At 37.1% G+C, this 20247-nt stretch overlaps 1 protein-coding gene across 2 annotated transcripts in view; it reads right to left on the bottom strand.

The window, feature by feature from the left end:
• Nucleotides 1–20247, bottom strand: part of LOC135101632 (uncharacterized) — a 40852-nt gene that overhangs the window by 7173 nt on the left and 13432 nt on the right. For both annotated transcript variants that reach the window (XM_064005894.1, XM_064005893.1), the window contains 10 exons: nt 16183–19453; nt 11578–11656; nt 10409–10554; nt 6567–6665; nt 6319–6425; nt 5576–5784; nt 3792–3905; nt 3492–3666; nt 1942–2130; nt 836–971 (listed from right to left, as the gene is read on the bottom strand). In XM_064005894.1, coding sequence (XP_063861964.1) covers nt 836–971; nt 1942–2130; nt 3492–3666; nt 3792–3905; nt 5576–5784; nt 6319–6425; nt 6567–6665; nt 10409–10554; nt 11578–11656; nt 16183–19453 — 4525 coding nt within the window. The remainder of the gene's footprint in view (nt 1–835; nt 972–1941; nt 2131–3491; nt 3667–3791; nt 3906–5575; nt 5785–6318; nt 6426–6566; nt 6666–10408; nt 10555–11577; nt 11657–16182; nt 19454–20247) is intronic.

A 20247-nucleotide genomic window follows, 5' to 3' on the forward strand; every position in this document is an offset into this window, starting at 1 on the left:
TATGGGGACAGGACAAAATGAACTTTGGCTTGTGCCCTGTACAATACAACTAGGTAAATACATACACACACACTCCGTACAACTAAATGAAAGCCCATCTTTATTCCCTGGTCCATGGGCTCATTCCAAATAGTTATTGTTTTTAATACAAGTATAGCAAATCCTTGGTAATTTGTATTAACTATGGGACAAAAAAGTGGAAGGAAAATACCAGAATTAATGAAAATAACTTTTTAACAGCCATATAGCATGGACTCTTGTACAAAAAATGTATAACTATTTGCCAAAATTTTAAAAAATACAAAAAATGTATAACTATTTGCCAAAATTTTTAAAAATACAACACAAAAGATTGGAAAAAGGGTTTATAGAGAATTAATAGTATATGGATGTTCTCATTATCATCTGCTATTTCAAGTCAAAGTGAGTCATAATACTGTAACAATCTAGGTCATACTTGATAACTTATCAGTCCCATTTCTATACCTGTCTAAGTGACCTCTAATCTCTTATCCAACATTTATTGGAGTATGCTCACTCTCGCTCTCTGGTCAGTCAGTCTCTCACTCCATCTTGTATTTGTTCTTCTAACCACTTATCCTGTGTGTGTGTGTGTGTGTATCCTTCCAATGCCTTGCTTCCTCCAAGCATCACACAAAGAGGTGGCCACAGCAGATTAGCTTCCACTTCTCCCTATCCAAACATTTTCTTCCTGCTTATTCAGATACCTGGTCTCCACTAATGCCTCTTTCACACACATGCTACTTTCCCCTATTCTTCCATGTGTTTGTGTTACTTTTTTTTCAGAATATGATAGGAACATGTTCTTACTAACCTGTTGGTTTCTGTGCCTTGCTTTTATTCTCACTTCAGCTTCACGGAAATCCTCCAACTTCCTGCGAGCAACACGGCGGGCCCTTTCTTCAGAAGATTCCCTCTTTATGGGGGACCGATGGGACCGACTGTCCTTTCTGAATATAGGGAAAGATGAAGTGGCTTTTTTCTTCTCTATATATGTGGATAGCAATTGTCATTTATAAAGCATATTTTCCTATTCCTAAGATAACTACATATTTCCAGCTATCACATCATCAAACAACAGTTCTTTACTTTTGTTCTTAGCTTTAGGGACAAAGAATGGATGTCTTACCTCAACACTCACTATACACACATTCCAAATACCTTTAATTTTAACTTTCATTTTGCAGAAACCTATGTGCTTTAACCCCTTAAGGACTGGACGCCACTGCAGCCATATTATCAGGTGAGGACAAGAAGCACTTATAACTGCTTTGCAATTTTTATCATGTATTTACTTACTTAGTCAATTTTTGTTGTTCACTCATTGGTGATACTACCTGTGAGCTAATATGGCTAATCTCACAGTCTCTACCCGCTCTCACCACATCCAAATACAGTGAGAGTGGTTCTGGTCCTATTCCCTTTCCATTTCCTCCCGTCCTCAAACCTCAACACTACACATATTACCTGCTCACACTAGACCACTTGCTACACATTTTAGTGAGCAAGCAATAGGGTAGGAACTCAATAAAATGTTTAGCATATGTGAAGAAGGCTCAGGGCACCCATTTTCATTAGGCACTAGCCATATCCAGTCTAGTGAAACAGACACATGGCTGGCAAGTGACTCACTCCCTCCAAAGGTCTCTCCTGCACATCAAGACATCTGGATGGCATCATTAGAAAGAGGAGCACTTGATGTTGGATACAAAGACTATTTCATTTGTTCTTCTACTGCAGGCTACGTTTAAGGTGTATGTGAATACTGGGCTATTTCGATGTTTAGCACTGGAGGGCCAGTCCTCACAGGACGAAAATCCCTACCACTGCTGGTCCTTTAGGGATTAAGATCCACAGATAAAGATTATGTAATATATACTCAGAATAAGCCAGAAGAAAAAAATAAAATTCCACACTAACCTTCTGTATGATGATCTGTGTCTTGATCGAGACCGGCTCCTTGTCCTGTAACGCTTACGTATATCTCTTGGGCTAGACTTTGAACGGCTGTGGTGGCGTGGAGACACAGGAGATCTCGATTGCCTTCTCTTTCTGCCAGCCATGTAAATGGGTCTGTCTGGCTTCCTGCGTGGTGATCCGCCATGCTTCCTGTAGTGTTGTGAAAGAAACAATGTGAAATGAAAACTAGACACTGTGAAATGTCCTTAAGAAACCCTGGAAAACTAATATTCAAATAAGACTAAAAGTTCAGATTTGAGCTGTTCTAAATTAATTCACAGGAAGGTTGAGGTACACACATATAAATGCAAAGGTAAATAAATAAATCTGTTAATAACTGTTGATAAATGAAAATACACCATTTCCTCATATAATACATCACTGCAGAAAACACAGTTGTTACTGCTTCAAACACAAATTGCAATGAAACTACACATTAATACTGTGAAAACCACATCCTACCATGATGTATGTCATCAGAATAAAATGGGTGGTAGTGACAAAGAAGATGGAGGGGAGGGGAAGAGAATACAATAGTGTTTCTATGATTTTTAAACTTACATGTTTATTTGTATCAATTAAGACATGCAATTAAATGTAATGCTTAACTAGAATGATTATCATTTACATGTATGCAAAAACATACAAGCCCACAACATCATAACTCTCTGCTCTGCTTGATCATCTAATCCCTTTTAACACTAGTTCTCCACATTTTATCATTTCTTTCTTTACTCATACATGTTAGTTCATACATCCCTCATATATCTAATCTCAATTACGTCCAACATTATCTGCTCTCCTGCACTTATGTTCCATGTTTCAGCAACATAAAATGCAGTTGGTGCCACTACACTCACATACAACTTTTATGCGTTAATTTCAAGCAACCTATGTCTAAATATCAAATAAATACATATGTACATATAAATGAAGAAAAAACAAAATAAATTAAAATAGACAATTTAACCATATACCTAGCAACATCTTTCTTATAGCAAACATGCGTACACGTGCACGCATGAACACACACACATGTGAAGGACAATATCATTAGCTTTTCACTCTTACCAGGCTACAAGGTCACAACTCCTCAGCTCCCTTCAAACTCTGGTGTCAAAATATCGAAATCTGTTCAGAACTTCTCCAAGGGGATGGCCATAATAGGCTTCCACATGCCAGCAGCCAAACCAACTTATAAAAGGACCATTTAAAAATGTCTGGATGATCATGTTGGGCTAGGGATCCACTCACCCTTGATAATTTTTTCTACTCAACAAATGATGGGAATTTACAGGTATATTGAAAGGGATGAGCATAGAGCATAAATCGATTTTACTCAGTCCATGATAAGAACCAAATTTCTGTAACTATGAGCTGAGTGCTAATCCCTAACAATAATAAATATATAAATAAGAAATTACAAAAAGCTGAAGTTGGAAAAGTACACTAAAAAAATACCTCTGTTGCATTTAAATCACTGCCAAAATCCATCAGACAAATGCACTTACATTTGCTTGTTGGAGGGTGAATGTGAAATCATTCTCTTAGGTGACCTGGATTTAGACCGTGATTTTGATCTTGACCATGTTTTTCTTGGTGAAAGTGTAGGTGTGGTTGATCCTGAACTGCTCCTGCTACGTGCATTTGGCCCAGGCCGATAGTTTCGTTTTGTAAATCCTTGACCTGAAATTACAGAGCCACCAAAAATTTCATCATAAATTTAGTCAATTCTTAAAAAAATTATAAGCAGTATATCAATATCAGGAAGTATTTACAGCACTTAAACCATCAGAAGCTAAAGATCTCACCATTTGATGAAAATTTCTTGGCATTTGCAGCATTCTTAACATCAGTAACAATAACATCCTCCACATCTTGCTCCTCATCATCATAGTTCTTGCTAATGTTTCCTCCCTTGGATCCTGAAAATATAACAGAATAAGAGATAGAAAATACCATTTAACCATTACATCACATCAAAAGCTCTCTCACATGCACAATGGTTTTCAGTTCACCTCCTTGTGGAAAATTTGCTTTGGTGAGCACTATTGGATTTATTAACAAATTATTTTGATGACTAACACTTTCAGTGAGTTCAGTTAACCTTTTCCTTCCGGCGCTTAAATTATTTTCCCGTTTTGTATGATGGCTAAAAATGGTAAACCTAGAAATTGTCAGAAAACTGTTTGAATACTAATAATTATTTTCTCTTTGTTATTCTGAATACAATGATGTACTTTGTAGCTCGATATGACCTCTGAAAGTTCAGTTTACGTCTTATCAAGTATTCCTCCTCCTCCCGCTGTGTGATCCGTCTTCCAGAAACAGCCCAGAGAGCGATGACACCGTGCGCGCACGCGCGCACGCACACACACACACACACACTCTCTCTCTCTCTCTCATCTTGGAGGGGAAATTGTACACTTCCAATGAGAGAGAGAGAGAGAGAGAGAGAGAGAGAGAGAGAGAGAGAGAGAGAGAGAGAGAGAGAGAGAGAGAGAGAGAGAGAGAGAGAGATTTCATTCCTTTTCATATCAAGTTTCAGGCAAATAACATTATCTCTCTCTCTCTCTCTCTCTCTCTCTCTCTCTCTCTCTCTCTCTCTCTCTCTCTGACAAGTTAAAGTTACCTTTTACCATTTTATTATAAAATTGAAGATAATGAAAAAATTAACATGAAAGAATGATAGGTATCGTCTCTCTATTCTGATAAAACAGGTGGATCCTGTAAATCATTTTCCGAGTCCTCACTACCTAATGTCTTCGCTTTCTTCAGTTTCTTCTAAATATTTACTGTCACTGTCTTCAAACTCAGAAGCACTGCTAAATACATATGTTCTGTCCTGCTCCATGGTGAGTTATGATCTGAGATCCTTCACTCTTATCAGGATGTCTCTTCACACTTATCGTGGTGCTTTCCACCCGGCGAGTGCTTTCCACCTGGCAGGTCGCTGGGGTTGCCAAGTGTCGTCCGGAGAAAGGGAAAATAGCTTAGTTACCGCTAAATTTCCAGAGCTAGTGACAAGACTACATGTGGAAACATGCCAGACACTTCCACTCACACCATCTGACTCGAGAAACCGCGCTTGGAGCTCAAAATTGAGGCGTGAAAATTCTTGATTACGGGTATGATTGCCGTCGCTACGGATGCATTTTTGCAATCGTATATATACGATTGCCAGAAGGAAAGGGTTAAAGGCCTAATTCACATCATGAACCAGGGATTTTCTTCAGCACCATATAATAATAATAATAATAATAATAATAATAATAATAATAATAATAATAATGAGTCTTAGAATTAATAACATAATAACAGAGGTGAATATAACTCCACTGTTGATGAAACACAGCACTTTTTTTTTTCTAGTTATTAAGTTTTGTGATGAATGAACTTTCCCCACATGTGAGGTCAATAGATTTCTTTTAAAAATAATAAATTAAAGCTAAAAGCAAGATTTTTCATCTTATTCATAACTACTATATCAATTATTATAAAAAATATTTTAAGACATTAAAATTTTAAAGGAAAGAAATCATCATGATCAGCAGAACCAGCATCAATCAAGAGATAAATAAATGATCAGTCTTACCTGGTGACTTAGGCTTTGGTGGCAATGGAATATCATTCTTGGAGAGAACAGATTTCCCACTACTTTTAGGCATGGGAGAGTCTGGGAGGGGTACCTCCTTGACATCACCAGCAACTGATGTAATGGGTTTGGAACTTTTAGTTGCTACTGGGGCCACAGAACTTGGTGCCTGATTCACTAGCACTTTAGCCTTCTCCTCTTGTAGTTGGCTAAAAAAAAATTATATTATTCATTTACAAGCTTTATATCAGTTTGACAGAGCATATTATCATTACCATCTTCCCTTTACCATAATAGTACACATTATCATTACCATCTTCCCTTTACCATAAGTTACACCATTAAGATTAAGGAAACAAGTAACCTTACTCCAGGAGAAAACCCTGATTCATTAAAACAGGCCACACTTTCCACTGTACATTCCTTGGACACTAAACAGTTACTCTTCATCCTGACACTAAACAATGCAACCACTGAACAAAACACGGTTAACAGTATTCCAGTCACTGAACATGAAAACAGATATCAAGCCTATACAAAACTTTTGTGTGAAAAAGGATCATCTAATTACAAAAAGTACAGTGTAAAAGTAACAACAGATTATGAAATTTTTTTGCAGCTAAATGTAACTCTTTAAACATTTTTACATTAGAACCATTACATTAAGCTAAATATTATTCCAAGAGTTGTGATAATGTGAAATAAATGCCAAAGTTTATATGATCTTTACACGAAGTCATTACCTTAGATTACTGATATCAACAATTTTTTGCTTTAGAGATTTCAGTACTGATGAAATCTCTCTCTCAAAAGCCACTGCTAGTTTGTGTCTCCCCATCTTTTTTTCAATCTGAAAAATTTAACATTTTAGAAAGATGTATAAAATTGTAAAAATAATGAAAACACATTTTAAGAATTACAAAATTTCCCAAACATTTACAAATCAAAATAAGAAAACAAGTTATGTTCAAACAAAGCTCAGAGTAAATACCTGAGCAAGATCCAAGGTGAATTCCTTCACAAGAGAAGCTGTCCACTCTTTCAAATCATATGAAGCATATCTATCATATATATGCTTGCAGTGTGTCTCCTATAAATAAAGATTTAGTTACTAAAAGTCAAGATATAACATAGCAAATAAATATTAATCAATGGATTGACATTACAAGAAAAATGAAGCTATAAAATATTATAAATAGCATCCAATGAAGACGTTATTAAAACCTCTCTCTCTCTCTCTCTCTCTCTCTCTCTCTCTCTCTCTCTCTCTCTCTCTCTCTATATATATATATATACATCTGTGGCACTCCCTACAGAAGTGAGATAAGTGACACGCACAAAAGAAAATGAGAAAACTGCAATTTAAGTTGGGTGGTCATTGCTTATCTTTGTCTCAAATCAAAACCAGGGCAAAAGTGTGGAAATCAACACACATGAGAAAACAAGAGAAAACAGGCACTGTGTAATTGGGTAATCAGTGTTGCTTAATGAATGCTTCTGCCTTCAATCCACCCCAGAGTGTGAGTTTGAGTTTGGTAAGACATATTTAGGCTGCCACTTCTTACTTTGATTTTTAAGATAGTTGGGAAGAGGACTCAAGGGGAAAAGACATAAAGCGTGCATTAGCTAGAAGAAAATACTGGAGCATACTAGTCTTTGTAAAGTGACAATTTTTCCACTTGATTTCTGGACATCTGGATGAGTTTGTTTGAGTTCTCTCTGATCCAGGGATTCTAGACAATCTCACATCTTATGACCTTGTTTGTATCCTTCACAGGAAGATTCTTAACATCTATCACTTCACAACCTTCTATATGATTGCCAGTATGGGTTCCACTGAAGCTGCTCTACTGGTGATCTAGCTTTCCTTGCCGAGTCTTGGTCATCCTCTTTTAGGGATTTTGGTGAAATTTATGCTGTTGCCTTAGACATATCAAAAACTTTTGACAGTCTGACACAAAGCTTTGATTTCAAAACTACAATTCTATGGCTTTTATCCTTCTCTTTGTAACTTCATCTCAAGTTTCCTTTCTAAATGTTCTGTTGCTGTGGTAGGCATTCGCTGTTCTTCTCCTGAATTTATTAACAGTGTTCTTCAGTGTCCTGTCACCCACTCTCTTCTTACTATTCATCAATGATCTTCTAAGCCAAACTTCTTGCCTTATCCACTCTTATGCTGATGATACCACCCTGCACTTTTCCATGTCTTTTCATAGATGTCCAACCTTTCAGGAAGTGAACAGTTTATGCAAGGAAGCCACAGAATGCCTGACTTCTGATCTCTTTAAAATTTCTGATTGGGGCAGAGCAAATTTAGTATTGTTCAATGCCTTAAAAAACTCAATTCCTCCATCTATCAACTCAACACAACCTTCCAGATAACTATCCCCTCTTCTTCAATGACACTCAACTGTCCCCCTCTTCTACACTACACTGAACATCCTTGGTCTGTCCTTTACTTATAATCTAAACTGGAAACTTCATATCTCATCTCTAGCTAAAACAGCTTCTATGAAGTTAGGCATTCTGAGTCATCTCAGTCAGTTTTTCTCACCCCCCCTAGCTGCTAACTCTGTACAGGGGCTTTATCTCTCCATGTATGGAGTATGCTTCATATACCACTTTTTTAGACAGGGTGGAATCAAAAGCTTTTCATCTTATCAACTCTCCTCTAACTGACTGTCTTCAGCCTCTTTCTCATCGCTGCAATGTTGCATCTCTTGCTATCTTCTAAGTCTACTTTCATGCCAACTGCTCTTCTGATCTTGCTAACTGCATATCTCCCCTCCTCCTGCAGCCTCACTGCACAAAACTTTCTTCTTTCTCTCATCCCTATTCTGTCCACCTCTCTAATGCAAGGGTTAACATTCTCAATCATTAATCCCTTTCTCTGGTAAACTCTTGAACTCCTTTCCTGTTTTTGTATTTCCTCCTTCCTATGACTTAAACCAGTGATTCCCAAACTACTTTCCCTCCAACTTCCTCTATCCTCATTTTCAATCCAAAGCTGGATGTTGCATTTATGTGCGCAACAACTTAACCTGCTCTCGTGCCTAAGCTCTTGAATCTTCTGAGTTTTCCACCATCTGGCTATGACTACAGAGTCACTCTCAAACTAAATTTATCTGTGCTGCATACCTCTCACCTAACTGCTCTGACTATAAGAAATTCTTTGATTATTTAACTTCCAAAGTGGAGCACATTCTGACTCTCTTCCCTTTTGTGGAGATCTCCATTCTTGGAGACTTCAATGTTTGCCACCAGCTTTGGCTTTCCTCTCCCTTAACTGACCATCCTGGTGAACTAGCCTTCAACTTTGCTATCCTCCATGACCTAGAACAATTGGTGCAACACCCTACTCATATTCCTGACCGTCTTGGAGATATGCCCAACATTCTTGACCTTTTCCTAACCTTTAATCCTTCTGCTTATGATGTTACCCTCTCTTCTCCGTTGGGCTCCTCCGATCACAATCCCATATCTGTATCATGTCTTATCACTCCAGTCCCTCCTCAGGATCCCCCTAAGCAGAGGTGCCTCTGGTGTTTTGCCTCTACTAGTTGGGGGACCTGAGGAGGTATTTTGCTGATTTTCCTTGGAATGACTACTGCTTCCGTGACAATGACCTTTCTCTGTATGCTGAGCGCATAGCAGAGGTGATAGTGTCTGGCATGGTGGTGTACATCCCTCACTCTTTTTCTCGACCTAAAGCTTCCAAACCTTGGTTTAACTCAGCCTGTTCTCATGCTATACATGATAGAGGTGGCCCACAAAAGGTACTTCCATCACCAGAATCTCATGCACTTTATATTTCTGCCCAGAACCATGCCAAGTCTGCTCTCCAATTAGCAAAAAACTCCTTCATTAATAGAGTGTCAAAATCTTTCAAGATCTAACTCCCCTAGTGACTTCCAGCATCTAGCCAAAAACATCTCCAATCACCTTGCTTCTTCTTTCCCTCCTTTATTTCAACCAGATGGCACCACTACTATCACATCTGTCTCTAAAGCTGAACTCTTCGCTCAAACCTTTGCTAAAAACTCGACCTTGGACAATTCAGGACTTGTTCCTCCCTCTCCTCCATCCTCTGACTACTTCATGCTAACCTATTAAAATTCTTTGCAATGGTGTTTTCCATGTCCTCACTGGCCTAAACCCTCAGAAGGCTTATGGACCTGATGGGGTCCCTCCTATTGTTCTCTGAAACTGCACCTCCATGATTGCACCTTGCCTAGTCAAAATCTTTCAACTTTGTCTGTCAACATCTAGCTTTCCTTCTTGCTAGAAATTTGTCTACATTCAGCCTGTTCCTAAAAAAGGGTGACCATTCTAATCCCTCAAACTACCATCCTATTGCTTTAATTTCCTGCCTATTTAAAGTTTTCTAATCTATCCTCAACAGGAAGATTCTTAAACATTTATCACTTCACAACCTTCTATCTGATCGCCAGTATAGGTTCTGTCAAGGCCACTCTACTGGTGATCTTCTGGCTTTCCTTACTGAGTCTTGGTCATCCTCTTTTAGAGATTTTAGTGAAACTTTTGCCGTTTCCTTAGACATATCAAAAGCTTTTGATAAAGTCTAGCACAAAGCTTTGATTTCCAAACTACCCTCTCTCTGTAACTTCATCTCAAATTTCCTTTCTGGCCATTCTATTGCTTCTGCAGTAAAATTACACTGAATGAATAAGTGCACTTTCACAAAAACTTCTGCCATTTCCTACTTCACCTAAAGAGCACAGATTTTCAACAAGGAGATAATGCCATCAAGTGTATGTATAAAATTTAATTTAGTCATGCTTACAATATAAAGCTGAACACAGTGAAACTTACTGAAAATTTCAGCCTATGTGGAACACTCTTTATGTGAGCAACCAGAGTGTGGGCAGTCATTTTTTTGCTACAGACAGCACATATGTAGTAGCAACCATCAAGGGTCATGTCAAGATCCTTCCGTACCTCCAAAACATACTGCAAACCTGTAAAAAAGTAACACTAATATATTCCTATTCCAGCTGCATCTTACCATGCATATCTAAAGTATGAATTTTAACCCCTAACACTTGTGTGTTATGACATACTATACAAAAGAAATATGCATTGTGTCAACTATGTTATCACATAAACATGGCACTCTTTCCCAGACTTCTACACTTGCTACAGTGGTCAAGTTGTAATGGTACACAAAGCACAACACTTCTATGTATAAGTGGCCATTCCCTGTACAGAGATAGCAACAGAAACTGATGACAGTAAAAACAACAAATTTACTAAAGCTTCTTTTCCAATTTTAATTTATCTTTATATATATATATATATATATATATATATATATATATATATATATATATATATATATATATATATATATATATATATATATATATATATATATATATATTAAGATGGCTAGCTGAGGGAAAAAAATGGGAGGGAAAGCTCACTAATTTACTGATTCCAAAAAAGTTAAAAAGGGAAAAGATTTTCAAAACAAAAGCCTTTTGTGATCTACAAGGAATACAGCAGCAGTATTCTTCCATCCAACAGAAGTGTCAACAGGCCATCCTCCTATCACAGTGGAAATAAATATCTACATATAATTTTCTATAACTTAAAATCTGCTGTCAAATACCTAGTTTATGATGAGTAGATGGCAAAGAGGCAGCATACTAAAAATATATTAAGCCATGTGAAATACTGATGATAGTAAACAAGGTAAGTCATGGACAAGAATAGGTTGAAATTTTTCATACAAAATTTTAATTAATGTTGACCTTCATGAAATCCTTCCATTCGACTCTGAAATCTCCTAAATGAGAAGATATATAATGTAATGTAACTTTTTAGATATCTTTTTTCCTCAGCATATTAAGATTAATAAACTCAAACAAAATTTCAAATTATATTACACAACTACTGCACTTCCTAGTGAAATATGAGTCCTAAACTATGAAGGCATTCAAGGTATATCTAACAAATTGGTAAACAACAATTCTACTCACCCACAAGTGGAATGTCTTTGCATTTGTCCACCAACATCTGAGCAAGAGCTGTCTTCTGGTAGTACTTTGGTACTTCATCCTAGAAAGATCATAACAACTGTTGAGTTTCAGTGACAAGTAAACAATAAACCCCTTAATAATATGATTTAATAGTAATAAAATAAAAATAAAAAAGTACAGGAATAAGTAAATAATTTGGAACAAAAGGATGCAGATCATAAAACATAGGAGTTACAGCTTCAACAACACTAAGGAAGCCAAGAAAACAGCCAAGCAACATTGCTGATACATTTGACAAGCACCCAAATGCATTGTCATGGTTTTCAAGACAATAATGATATCTTTGGGCAAGAGCCTCTGATTTTGAGGCTGCATGGTATTTGTAAGTCATTTTGCATTCATGTGAGCTCTCGTAGCACACTGAAGGCCCTTGATGGTTGACTGGAGAAGGTGTTTCCATGATACTTTGACCCTTGGGTGAGACTTTCTGCTTCTAGAATCCTCTTTTTACTTTTACATTTCCTCATGAACTGACCTGAAAAGATACAAAGAACGATACAGAATGGCTCACCAAGGCTCAACTGGAGCATTATAATGAAAGCTCAAAGTATCCATCACTTAATTCTACATATTTTATGAATTGCATGCCTTTAAGTTCCTCTGGTCTCAATAGATAAATATGATAACAATTATTATGTAAATTAAGGGCAACCAGAATATCCAAAGTATATACAAACTGGTGTGTAAATTAAATGAGGACATAAGACATTTATAATATTAACCAGCATCCTCATAAGGAGGGAGGGAGGGAGGGAGGGAGGGAGGGAGGGGGGGGGGGGAGAGAGAGAGAGAGAGAGAGAGAGAGAGAGAGAGAGAGAGAGAGAGAGAGAGAGAGAGAGAGAGAGAGAGAGAGAGAGAGAGAGAGAGAGAGAGAGAGAGAGAGAGAGAGAGAGAGAGAGAGAGAGAAACACTGACATAACAATTTCAGTACCTATGCAGGCCTGCCTGAGTAATTTTTACTGAAATGCAACTGAGTAGTAGCTTTCACTGTGCCTCACTCTACCTGAAGCTTCTTCATATTGTCCTCAGTAGTAAATGATATGATCATAATGAAATAAGTTAATTTTTAAATAATCATTACTGTCCATATATAACTTTGGTTAACTTAAACATGTGAAGTTATGCAGGTGGGCAAGGTGGGTGAGGGTTGTCATCTGGCAACTTATAGCGCTTGCGCTCGTCCCACTCTGCCTTCTCCGTTATGTTTAATAATAATAATAATAATAATAACTGGCATTTCAGTGGGCATTTTTTTTATTAGATTTTTGTTGCCCTTGGCCAGTGTCCTTCCTACATAAAAAAAAAAAAAAAAAAAAAAAAAAGGTTCGGTGCTCAGGAGTAATCCCGAGATTCTTGTGGTTCTCACTATGACTCACAACACCATCACTACTGGACAACTGCATTTTCCCAGTAGCTTTTCCCAGCAGCAAGGTGTCTAAATGTTATGATCACTTTCATTTTGGCAATGAGTTGGTTATTCCTCTCTGTTTCACCCTGTAAGGCTTCCCTCACATGATCGGTAACAAAAAGAATGCCTGCATGGTCTAAATGATATCTTTTGATGACTTCTGTGTCACTAAGTTTATTCATTACATCCTTTCTGGATGAAAAAAATTTTTAAGCTGGAGATGTTGTGGAGCAGCCATCTTAGTAGTGGGAGCGTTGGTCATTACCCGCTAAGACATGGTGGATGAGTGTCTGAGAACGGATTAATCTATTTTACATTGATTCCTATGGGGAAAATAGTTTTGGTTTTCAAACATTTCAGATTTCAAATGGCATTCAGGAATGAATTAATTTTGAAAACCAAGGTTCCACTGCATTTTCATATTAACATAAGATATAGATTAGCAACAAAAATACATCACTGAATGTTTTTAATAAAGTTTTCTTAGTAAAAATGTTAGATGTTGGAGATACATTGGCTTACTGAGCCTGCAATGTTGTTGCCACCACCATAACCACCCTCCTCCACAACCAGATCCTTACTACCCTACTTCAGCAATTCTCTTCTGTAATAGTGATTGTCTCACTGCACCCAGCATAATCCTTTTTGAACTACCAGATCTTTCATGTAGTATAGCACCAACACAACACCCCTCTTTACCAGTCACAAAAGTCATGTGCATTTGGGACAATATGGATACCAGGAAAAAAAATTATGGGCATGATCTCTTGTGAGTATCAAGGTGCCATGAAAGCTAAAGACTTTTTAATTATGTCATGCAGGATATCAGGGACACATATGGCAGCAGACCACCAGCTGCTCACAACATGAAGATCAAGAGTGTAAGGCATAATTTCCCATCAATCAAGTCGCAATAAATAACTAATTATGCGACTTTCTTCACTATTTATAAAACTTGGAACTCTCTCTATCCTACTGCAAGATTTGATTTAACAAGTTAAAAACAATAGTCATGGTGAATTGTAGTGTATTTCTTCTTTTCAGATAATTTTCTTGTATTTTCAGGGACTCTTGGGATTCTATTCAATTTCCTCTCATAATAACCTCTTTGGACAACCATGGATTGACCTTCAGTAGACCTACATATATTTTTCTATCACAAATTTCAAACTCTTCATTTGCTATCTTAGCTGCTGCAAAGTACTGTCTTTTGTTTCCAGAAAAATAGTCTTATGGTAGTGGACAAAGATTTAACCCCTGACAGGACACTCAAGGTGCATGCATGGTTACCAATCAAGCCATTATGATCACTGTGCGTCGAGTTCAGTTGATCTTGACCGCCTTGTTACTATATTGGGTTAACCTGAGGCTTTTGCAAGATGATTTTACTGAATACAAAAATTACCTGTTATTCAATAATACAATTATGTATAATTTTCACTGTGTAATACAACTGCAAATTCTGTCTATGAAAGACCTTGTTAGCAAAATTACTTCAAATGAAGATATCAAAGGAATATAATGCAAAATTGCAAGTTGAGAAGATAGCTAATGAAGCCATGATTCAATCCTAATTACAAATTCATTGTATCTCTTAATTTATATGATGTGTTCATAGCATGGAACACTAAGAACCCATATCTGGTGCTTTTTTTGAACAGTAATTTCAAGTCTAGCCATAGGATAGAAACAATCTCAAGTTTCAGAATTAGTGAATAAAGGCTTTTTTTTGGGGGGAGGGAGGGTAACTTAATGGGTGTGGAATGATACTTTGTGTTTCTCAATCTCTATCTATCAAGTAGGTGCTGGGCCTTTGCCCAGGTGTCATTGTTGACCTGTCCACATGGTGGATGTTCAAAAAGGACTATGCTGGATTCAATGACTATGAATCAGTGCAATAAAAGAACAATGATTTGCTAAGGGAGGCTACAAAATATCTGGTGTGAAGGGCAATAGTTAGGGTAACAGCAGCAATGTAGACTCTTAGTAAGCCAATGCATCTCCAACACTCAACTTTTTCATTAAGTAGACTTTATTCAGTGGTGCATTTCTGTTGTTCTCCTTTATATTTTACAAACTTAATATGTAAAATATTTATTAATAAGTACTATCAGTGCATCAGTGTAAACAGAAAAAAGTCAACTTTTGAAAAGTTAATGTTTTTATTTTTTGCTATATAAAATTTGCCTCAGAACTAATGGTTTTTCAGTCTTGTAAAATCAAAAGTCACAGGGAATCACTGCACTTGCACAAGGAAGTGCATTACCTAAACTTGTGTAGCCAGTATGATATATATGTTACCTGCTATCTACTTTGGGCAGCAGCAACAATCATGCTTTTGATTATCCTTAACAATCACCATTCACAGTGCCACAAACATTCTGACACAACAGAAACTACTTTAAACTAGTCAATGCTGAACCTGGCATAGGTAAATTCAATTTCTGCTCAGCTGCTTACAGCACAATAACTTTCCTCATGTCCACCTAAAATGTAAACTGAAAGACACTACTAACTCAACCTATTCTGTCCACCTCACTAATACAAAAATTAACCTGTCTTTGTTCTCTTCACCTTTACTAGTGGTCTATAACTTTACACATGAACCTGCATTTTCCCCTTCCTATGATTTGACCTTGTTTAAGAGAGGAATTTCAAGGTTCCTCCATTCCTAAATTTATTTATTTATTTATTTTTTTTTTTTTTATTTATTTATTTATTTTTTTTTTGAGGGAGAGGCAGCTGGCCTTTCTTCTGAAACAGTTTCTGCCCTCAATCTGCCTCTCTCTGCCTTAAAAAAAATCTATATAGATGGAAAGAGATAGACAGACAGACAGACAGACAGACAGACAGATGGATGGATGGATAGCACGATAGATAGGTATAGGTATAGTATAGGTACAAGTATACGTATAGTTTCTTTCAACAAACAGAAGTATAAATATATAGTTTTCAAAAGATGCTTTTATCATATTTATATCCTATGATAAAGGTATTGGAATATAACTGATACTTACTTAGGTGATCACCATTAACTTGACTAAGTATGAATTAATTTTAAATAATGCACTCATGAGGAAGATATATTAGATGCACATCTTTTAAAAACTCTGAACTCCTTAACATTATATACTTACCCTAATTGTGTTTCTCATTTCACTTGGACCACTTCTTAGATCAGTGTAGATTATTTGGAGGTCAGGAGGATGATCAGCAGCCTCAACAGACATAAGAATTTCATCCACACAAATCAAATTCTTTCGAGGTTCCTTCATTCCAATAATCTCTATTTCATTCATGAAATTTGCACGTGTTGTATCACATCTCTCCTTTTCATCTTGCTTGTCTGAAAACACTGAAGTCACTTCCAATTGTCTCGCACTAGGGCCCATTTTCATTGTTTCCTTATTTTTTGCAGAACTAACAGTTCTTCCAATATCTGGACTGTGGACTGATGGAGTACTTTGCTCCCTCAATGGATTGCAATCCTCAACTTCTTGTTGGTCAAGTACTGCTGAATCTAAGCAACTGCTGGCTTTGTCCACAGTAAGGTCAGTAGTAATTTCTTTCATTCCTGCACTGGATCCATAATCTTTCTCAGTTATGTCCCCTGGCTTATTTGCATTGCTCATCTTCATTAGTTTCTTCAACAATTTTGTCAAGCGAAGATTATCAGTACTATCATCTTCATCCATTTCTTTTTCTAATGATGGTGACTTCTTTTCACATATACCAAATTTGGACAGATATTCCTTGTCATTGTCACAACAAATGACAATTTCAGTACCACCTTTATCAATGTCATGACAAACTGATATTAAATTATCACCTCTAATATTGTCATGACAATCAGACACTCTACTCTCTCCATCACTATCATGACAATCACCTGTTTCATCATCAGAATCAATGTCCATGGGTACTTCTGTCATATCATCTGAGACATTTTGTTCCTCTAATCCAAGCTCATTTTCATCTACAGATCCTGATTTTTTCTTTGCATTTTTTTCTTCTGGTGGGGGAGGTGGAGGAGGTAGGGGTGGAAACATTTCATCATGAGGAATTGAAGGTCCTGATCCATTTTCAGAATCTTTTGTACACTCTGTAACAAATTCTTTTTCATGTTCAAGTGAAGGCAAGGGAGGAAGTGATGTCACAGAAGTACCACTTTGTGGTGTTGAAGTAAGCACAGAATCCTCCTTTTTGACTTCAGGGTCAGACTTTTCAAACATGGAATATTCAACTGGAAGAGCAGTGTTCAGGGTTTTTGTACTTGAAACACTATCTAGACTTGAAGACTGTGCATGAATCAACTGCTTATTTGAAATGGATGAAGAGACTGAAGAGAGAACTGCAGCAGAGGAAGATATAGGCTGTGGCGATGAATCAGTCATCAGGGAAGCAGAGTTTGTTGACACTGAATCCTTAAGCACACATTTTGAAAGCAGAAGTGGTGGTAGAGAAAGAGGAGCAGATGGGGGAGGAACTGGGTGTGGTATCTTGTCTAATGCTGATGTAACAGAAACTGGAGTCACAGTTACAGACGTGTGTTGATTTAATAAGGATGCAGATGGAACACAAAGTGATCCTGAAGTTTTTGCTAATAAAGAAAAGGAAGATGTAGAATCTAATGACTGAGTTTTATCACCATCTGCTTTTGATTCACATCCCTTCTCAAACTTGACTTCAGAGTCAACAGATTGATTCTCTGAATTACACTTATCATCACCTGACTGCTGATGTAAAGTACTCATTACTTGCATTATCATTTCCTTCAATTTTTCAGTTGGATAATTCAAGAGAACACTTCCTTCTTGATCTTCATCCAAAGCTTGTTTTCTCAGTGCATCATCAAGCAATGATGCCTTCACATCAATTTTATAAAAGTTTTCATCACAATCATCATTTGAAGGAGTGTTTCTTTCTTGATCTTTCTCTTTCACAGTTTGTTTTCTTGGTGCATCATCAAGTAATGATCTCTGCACATCAGTACTGTAATCATCTTCATCATAGTCAACTGGTGAAGCAGTGGGAGAATATGGAGTTTCTTCTGCTTCCATTGCTGTGTCATTGCTTGTTTCCCTGCATTCAGATGCTTCTGTTTCATTATATAACTGTGGATCTTCATCATTGCTGTGGATCTCATGATTTTTTCTAAGAACTTTGTTTTCATTATCTCTTTTCTTCTCCTTATATAAATAAATCTTCAAATGATAGTACTCTTTCTTTCTTTTTTCATACTCCTTATACCAAAATCTTTTCTTATCTCCCTTTTCTGCATGATACCTCTTCCTTGACTCATAGTAATATTTTTTGCGTTTCTCATACAACCTGATCTTTTGCTTTTTATCCAAATGCTGATAATGATCTTTAGAGGCTCCTCCAGTTGTCTCTACCTTGTCTTTAGAAGACTCATGTGCTGCAGTCACTTTAAAGTGTGGCTCAATTTCCTTTGCTTTTAATATTACTTCACTAGAAGTATCAGATATACATGTAGCAGTGTTCATGTTAGGGGTAGCTTCTATATCAGTCTTACAAGGTTGTGCATTACTTAAACTTACTTTGCAAATTTCAGCCACATCAGTATCATGTGTGTTACTCTCATTAGTGAGAGAAGGCAGAGCACTGCTCAAACTTACTTTACACATTTCAGTCTTAGCATTATTAGAACTGTCAGTCAAATTAATCTGTGAAGGCTGTGAACTGGCCACCTTTGTTTTACAAATTTCTGACACATCACTTTCCCCATCACTAGAATAGCCATATGACATGACTGGACTTGACTCATAAGGCAATGACTGAATGTTACCATTATTTTGCCCAAGCTTTGGAGAACCAAACTCCAATTTTTCAAGTGGAGGTGGAGGCGGAATATTTACTGGAACATTCATTTGCTTTACTGGTTTATCTGCATTTATCACCCCATGTTTAGAACTTGGCAAATTATTATATTCAGCTTTGGCAATCACAGGTGGTCTTGCATATCCCATATGTGGGCCTGAGTACATTCTGACCTGGTTTGCCATTTCTAACTGGGATTTAGAATTTCCACATTGTGGATGAGCAACAGGAGTTGGATATTTGCATCTAATATCCATGTTAGGAAAGCCAGCTTGGGGATAAAAGCCTCCACTGTGAACAGGTAGACGTGCCATTTTGGCCCAACCTTCAACAACAGGTGGATGTGGATGGGCAGGAATGACTGGTTTTGTATCTTTTTTTATATTCCTTACATTACAGCTTTCCCTCTCTTTGCAGTCTCTCTTTTTGCCATGAATGCTTGTCCGCTTATTTGAAGAGTATCCAACTGATTTTTGTGTTGCAGGCATTTCTCCTCTTCTATGTAATACTGAATTATGTTCTTGAGTCTCAAGTTCCTGAACATGAGTTACCTTCTTTTTTGGAATCCTGAAAATAGATAAACATAGGTTAATGCAAACTGATATACAATATGTAAAGGGTGATTAAAAAATTATACCAACAAAATCACAGGGTGAGGTTCTGACATGATAATGAACATATTACCGCATCAACTTTTTTCTCCAAAGATAAAACCTTAATTGCTGATGTGAAAGTTACACAACCAAATCCAGTGCTGTGCCCAAACTACTGAACACTTCAAGTGAACCCATTACCTCACCCACACCACCCCTCATTCCTCTCTCAGTAACCAAGGGAAGCCGGTCAAGTGTCTGAATGCTTAACAAATTCATGGGATGCAAACAAATCCTTAAGCTTTGAATTGATCCTGAGGCTTTGAGTTTCATGTAATGTCTGATAAGATAGTAGTAATGTGCCCAGCCTGGCACACTAAGCATCCAAAACTCCACTAAGAAGAACCCACGTGCACCAGAGTATAGTAGGCAGGGGTACATAATACTAATCGCGACCACAGGGAGCTTTTAAAATCATGCTTGACCACCTACAAAGTCCCATTTGTTCCACCACTGAAAATCAAATCTACTGAACATGTAAGCACATTTTTAGATTCAGCATCATTCAGACATGCCCACATGATATTTTTGTCTCACAGGGCCTAGCTGTCCATAGTTATATTTGTTCTTAAAGACTTATCTTATTATTTCAAATAAAGACAAACCATTTCAAGGATCACAATGAAACCATACATATGGTCACAATTTTTTGCACTCTTGAACATGCAGGAGTGGTGTGGGTGAGGTACTGGGATGAGCTGAAGTGTT

The sequence above is a fragment of the Scylla paramamosain genome, chromosome 6, assembly GCF_035594125.1.
Source record: "Scylla paramamosain isolate STU-SP2022 chromosome 6, ASM3559412v1, whole genome shotgun sequence".
NCBI classification, from domain to species: Eukaryota; Metazoa; Arthropoda; class Malacostraca; order Decapoda; family Portunidae; genus Scylla; species Scylla paramamosain.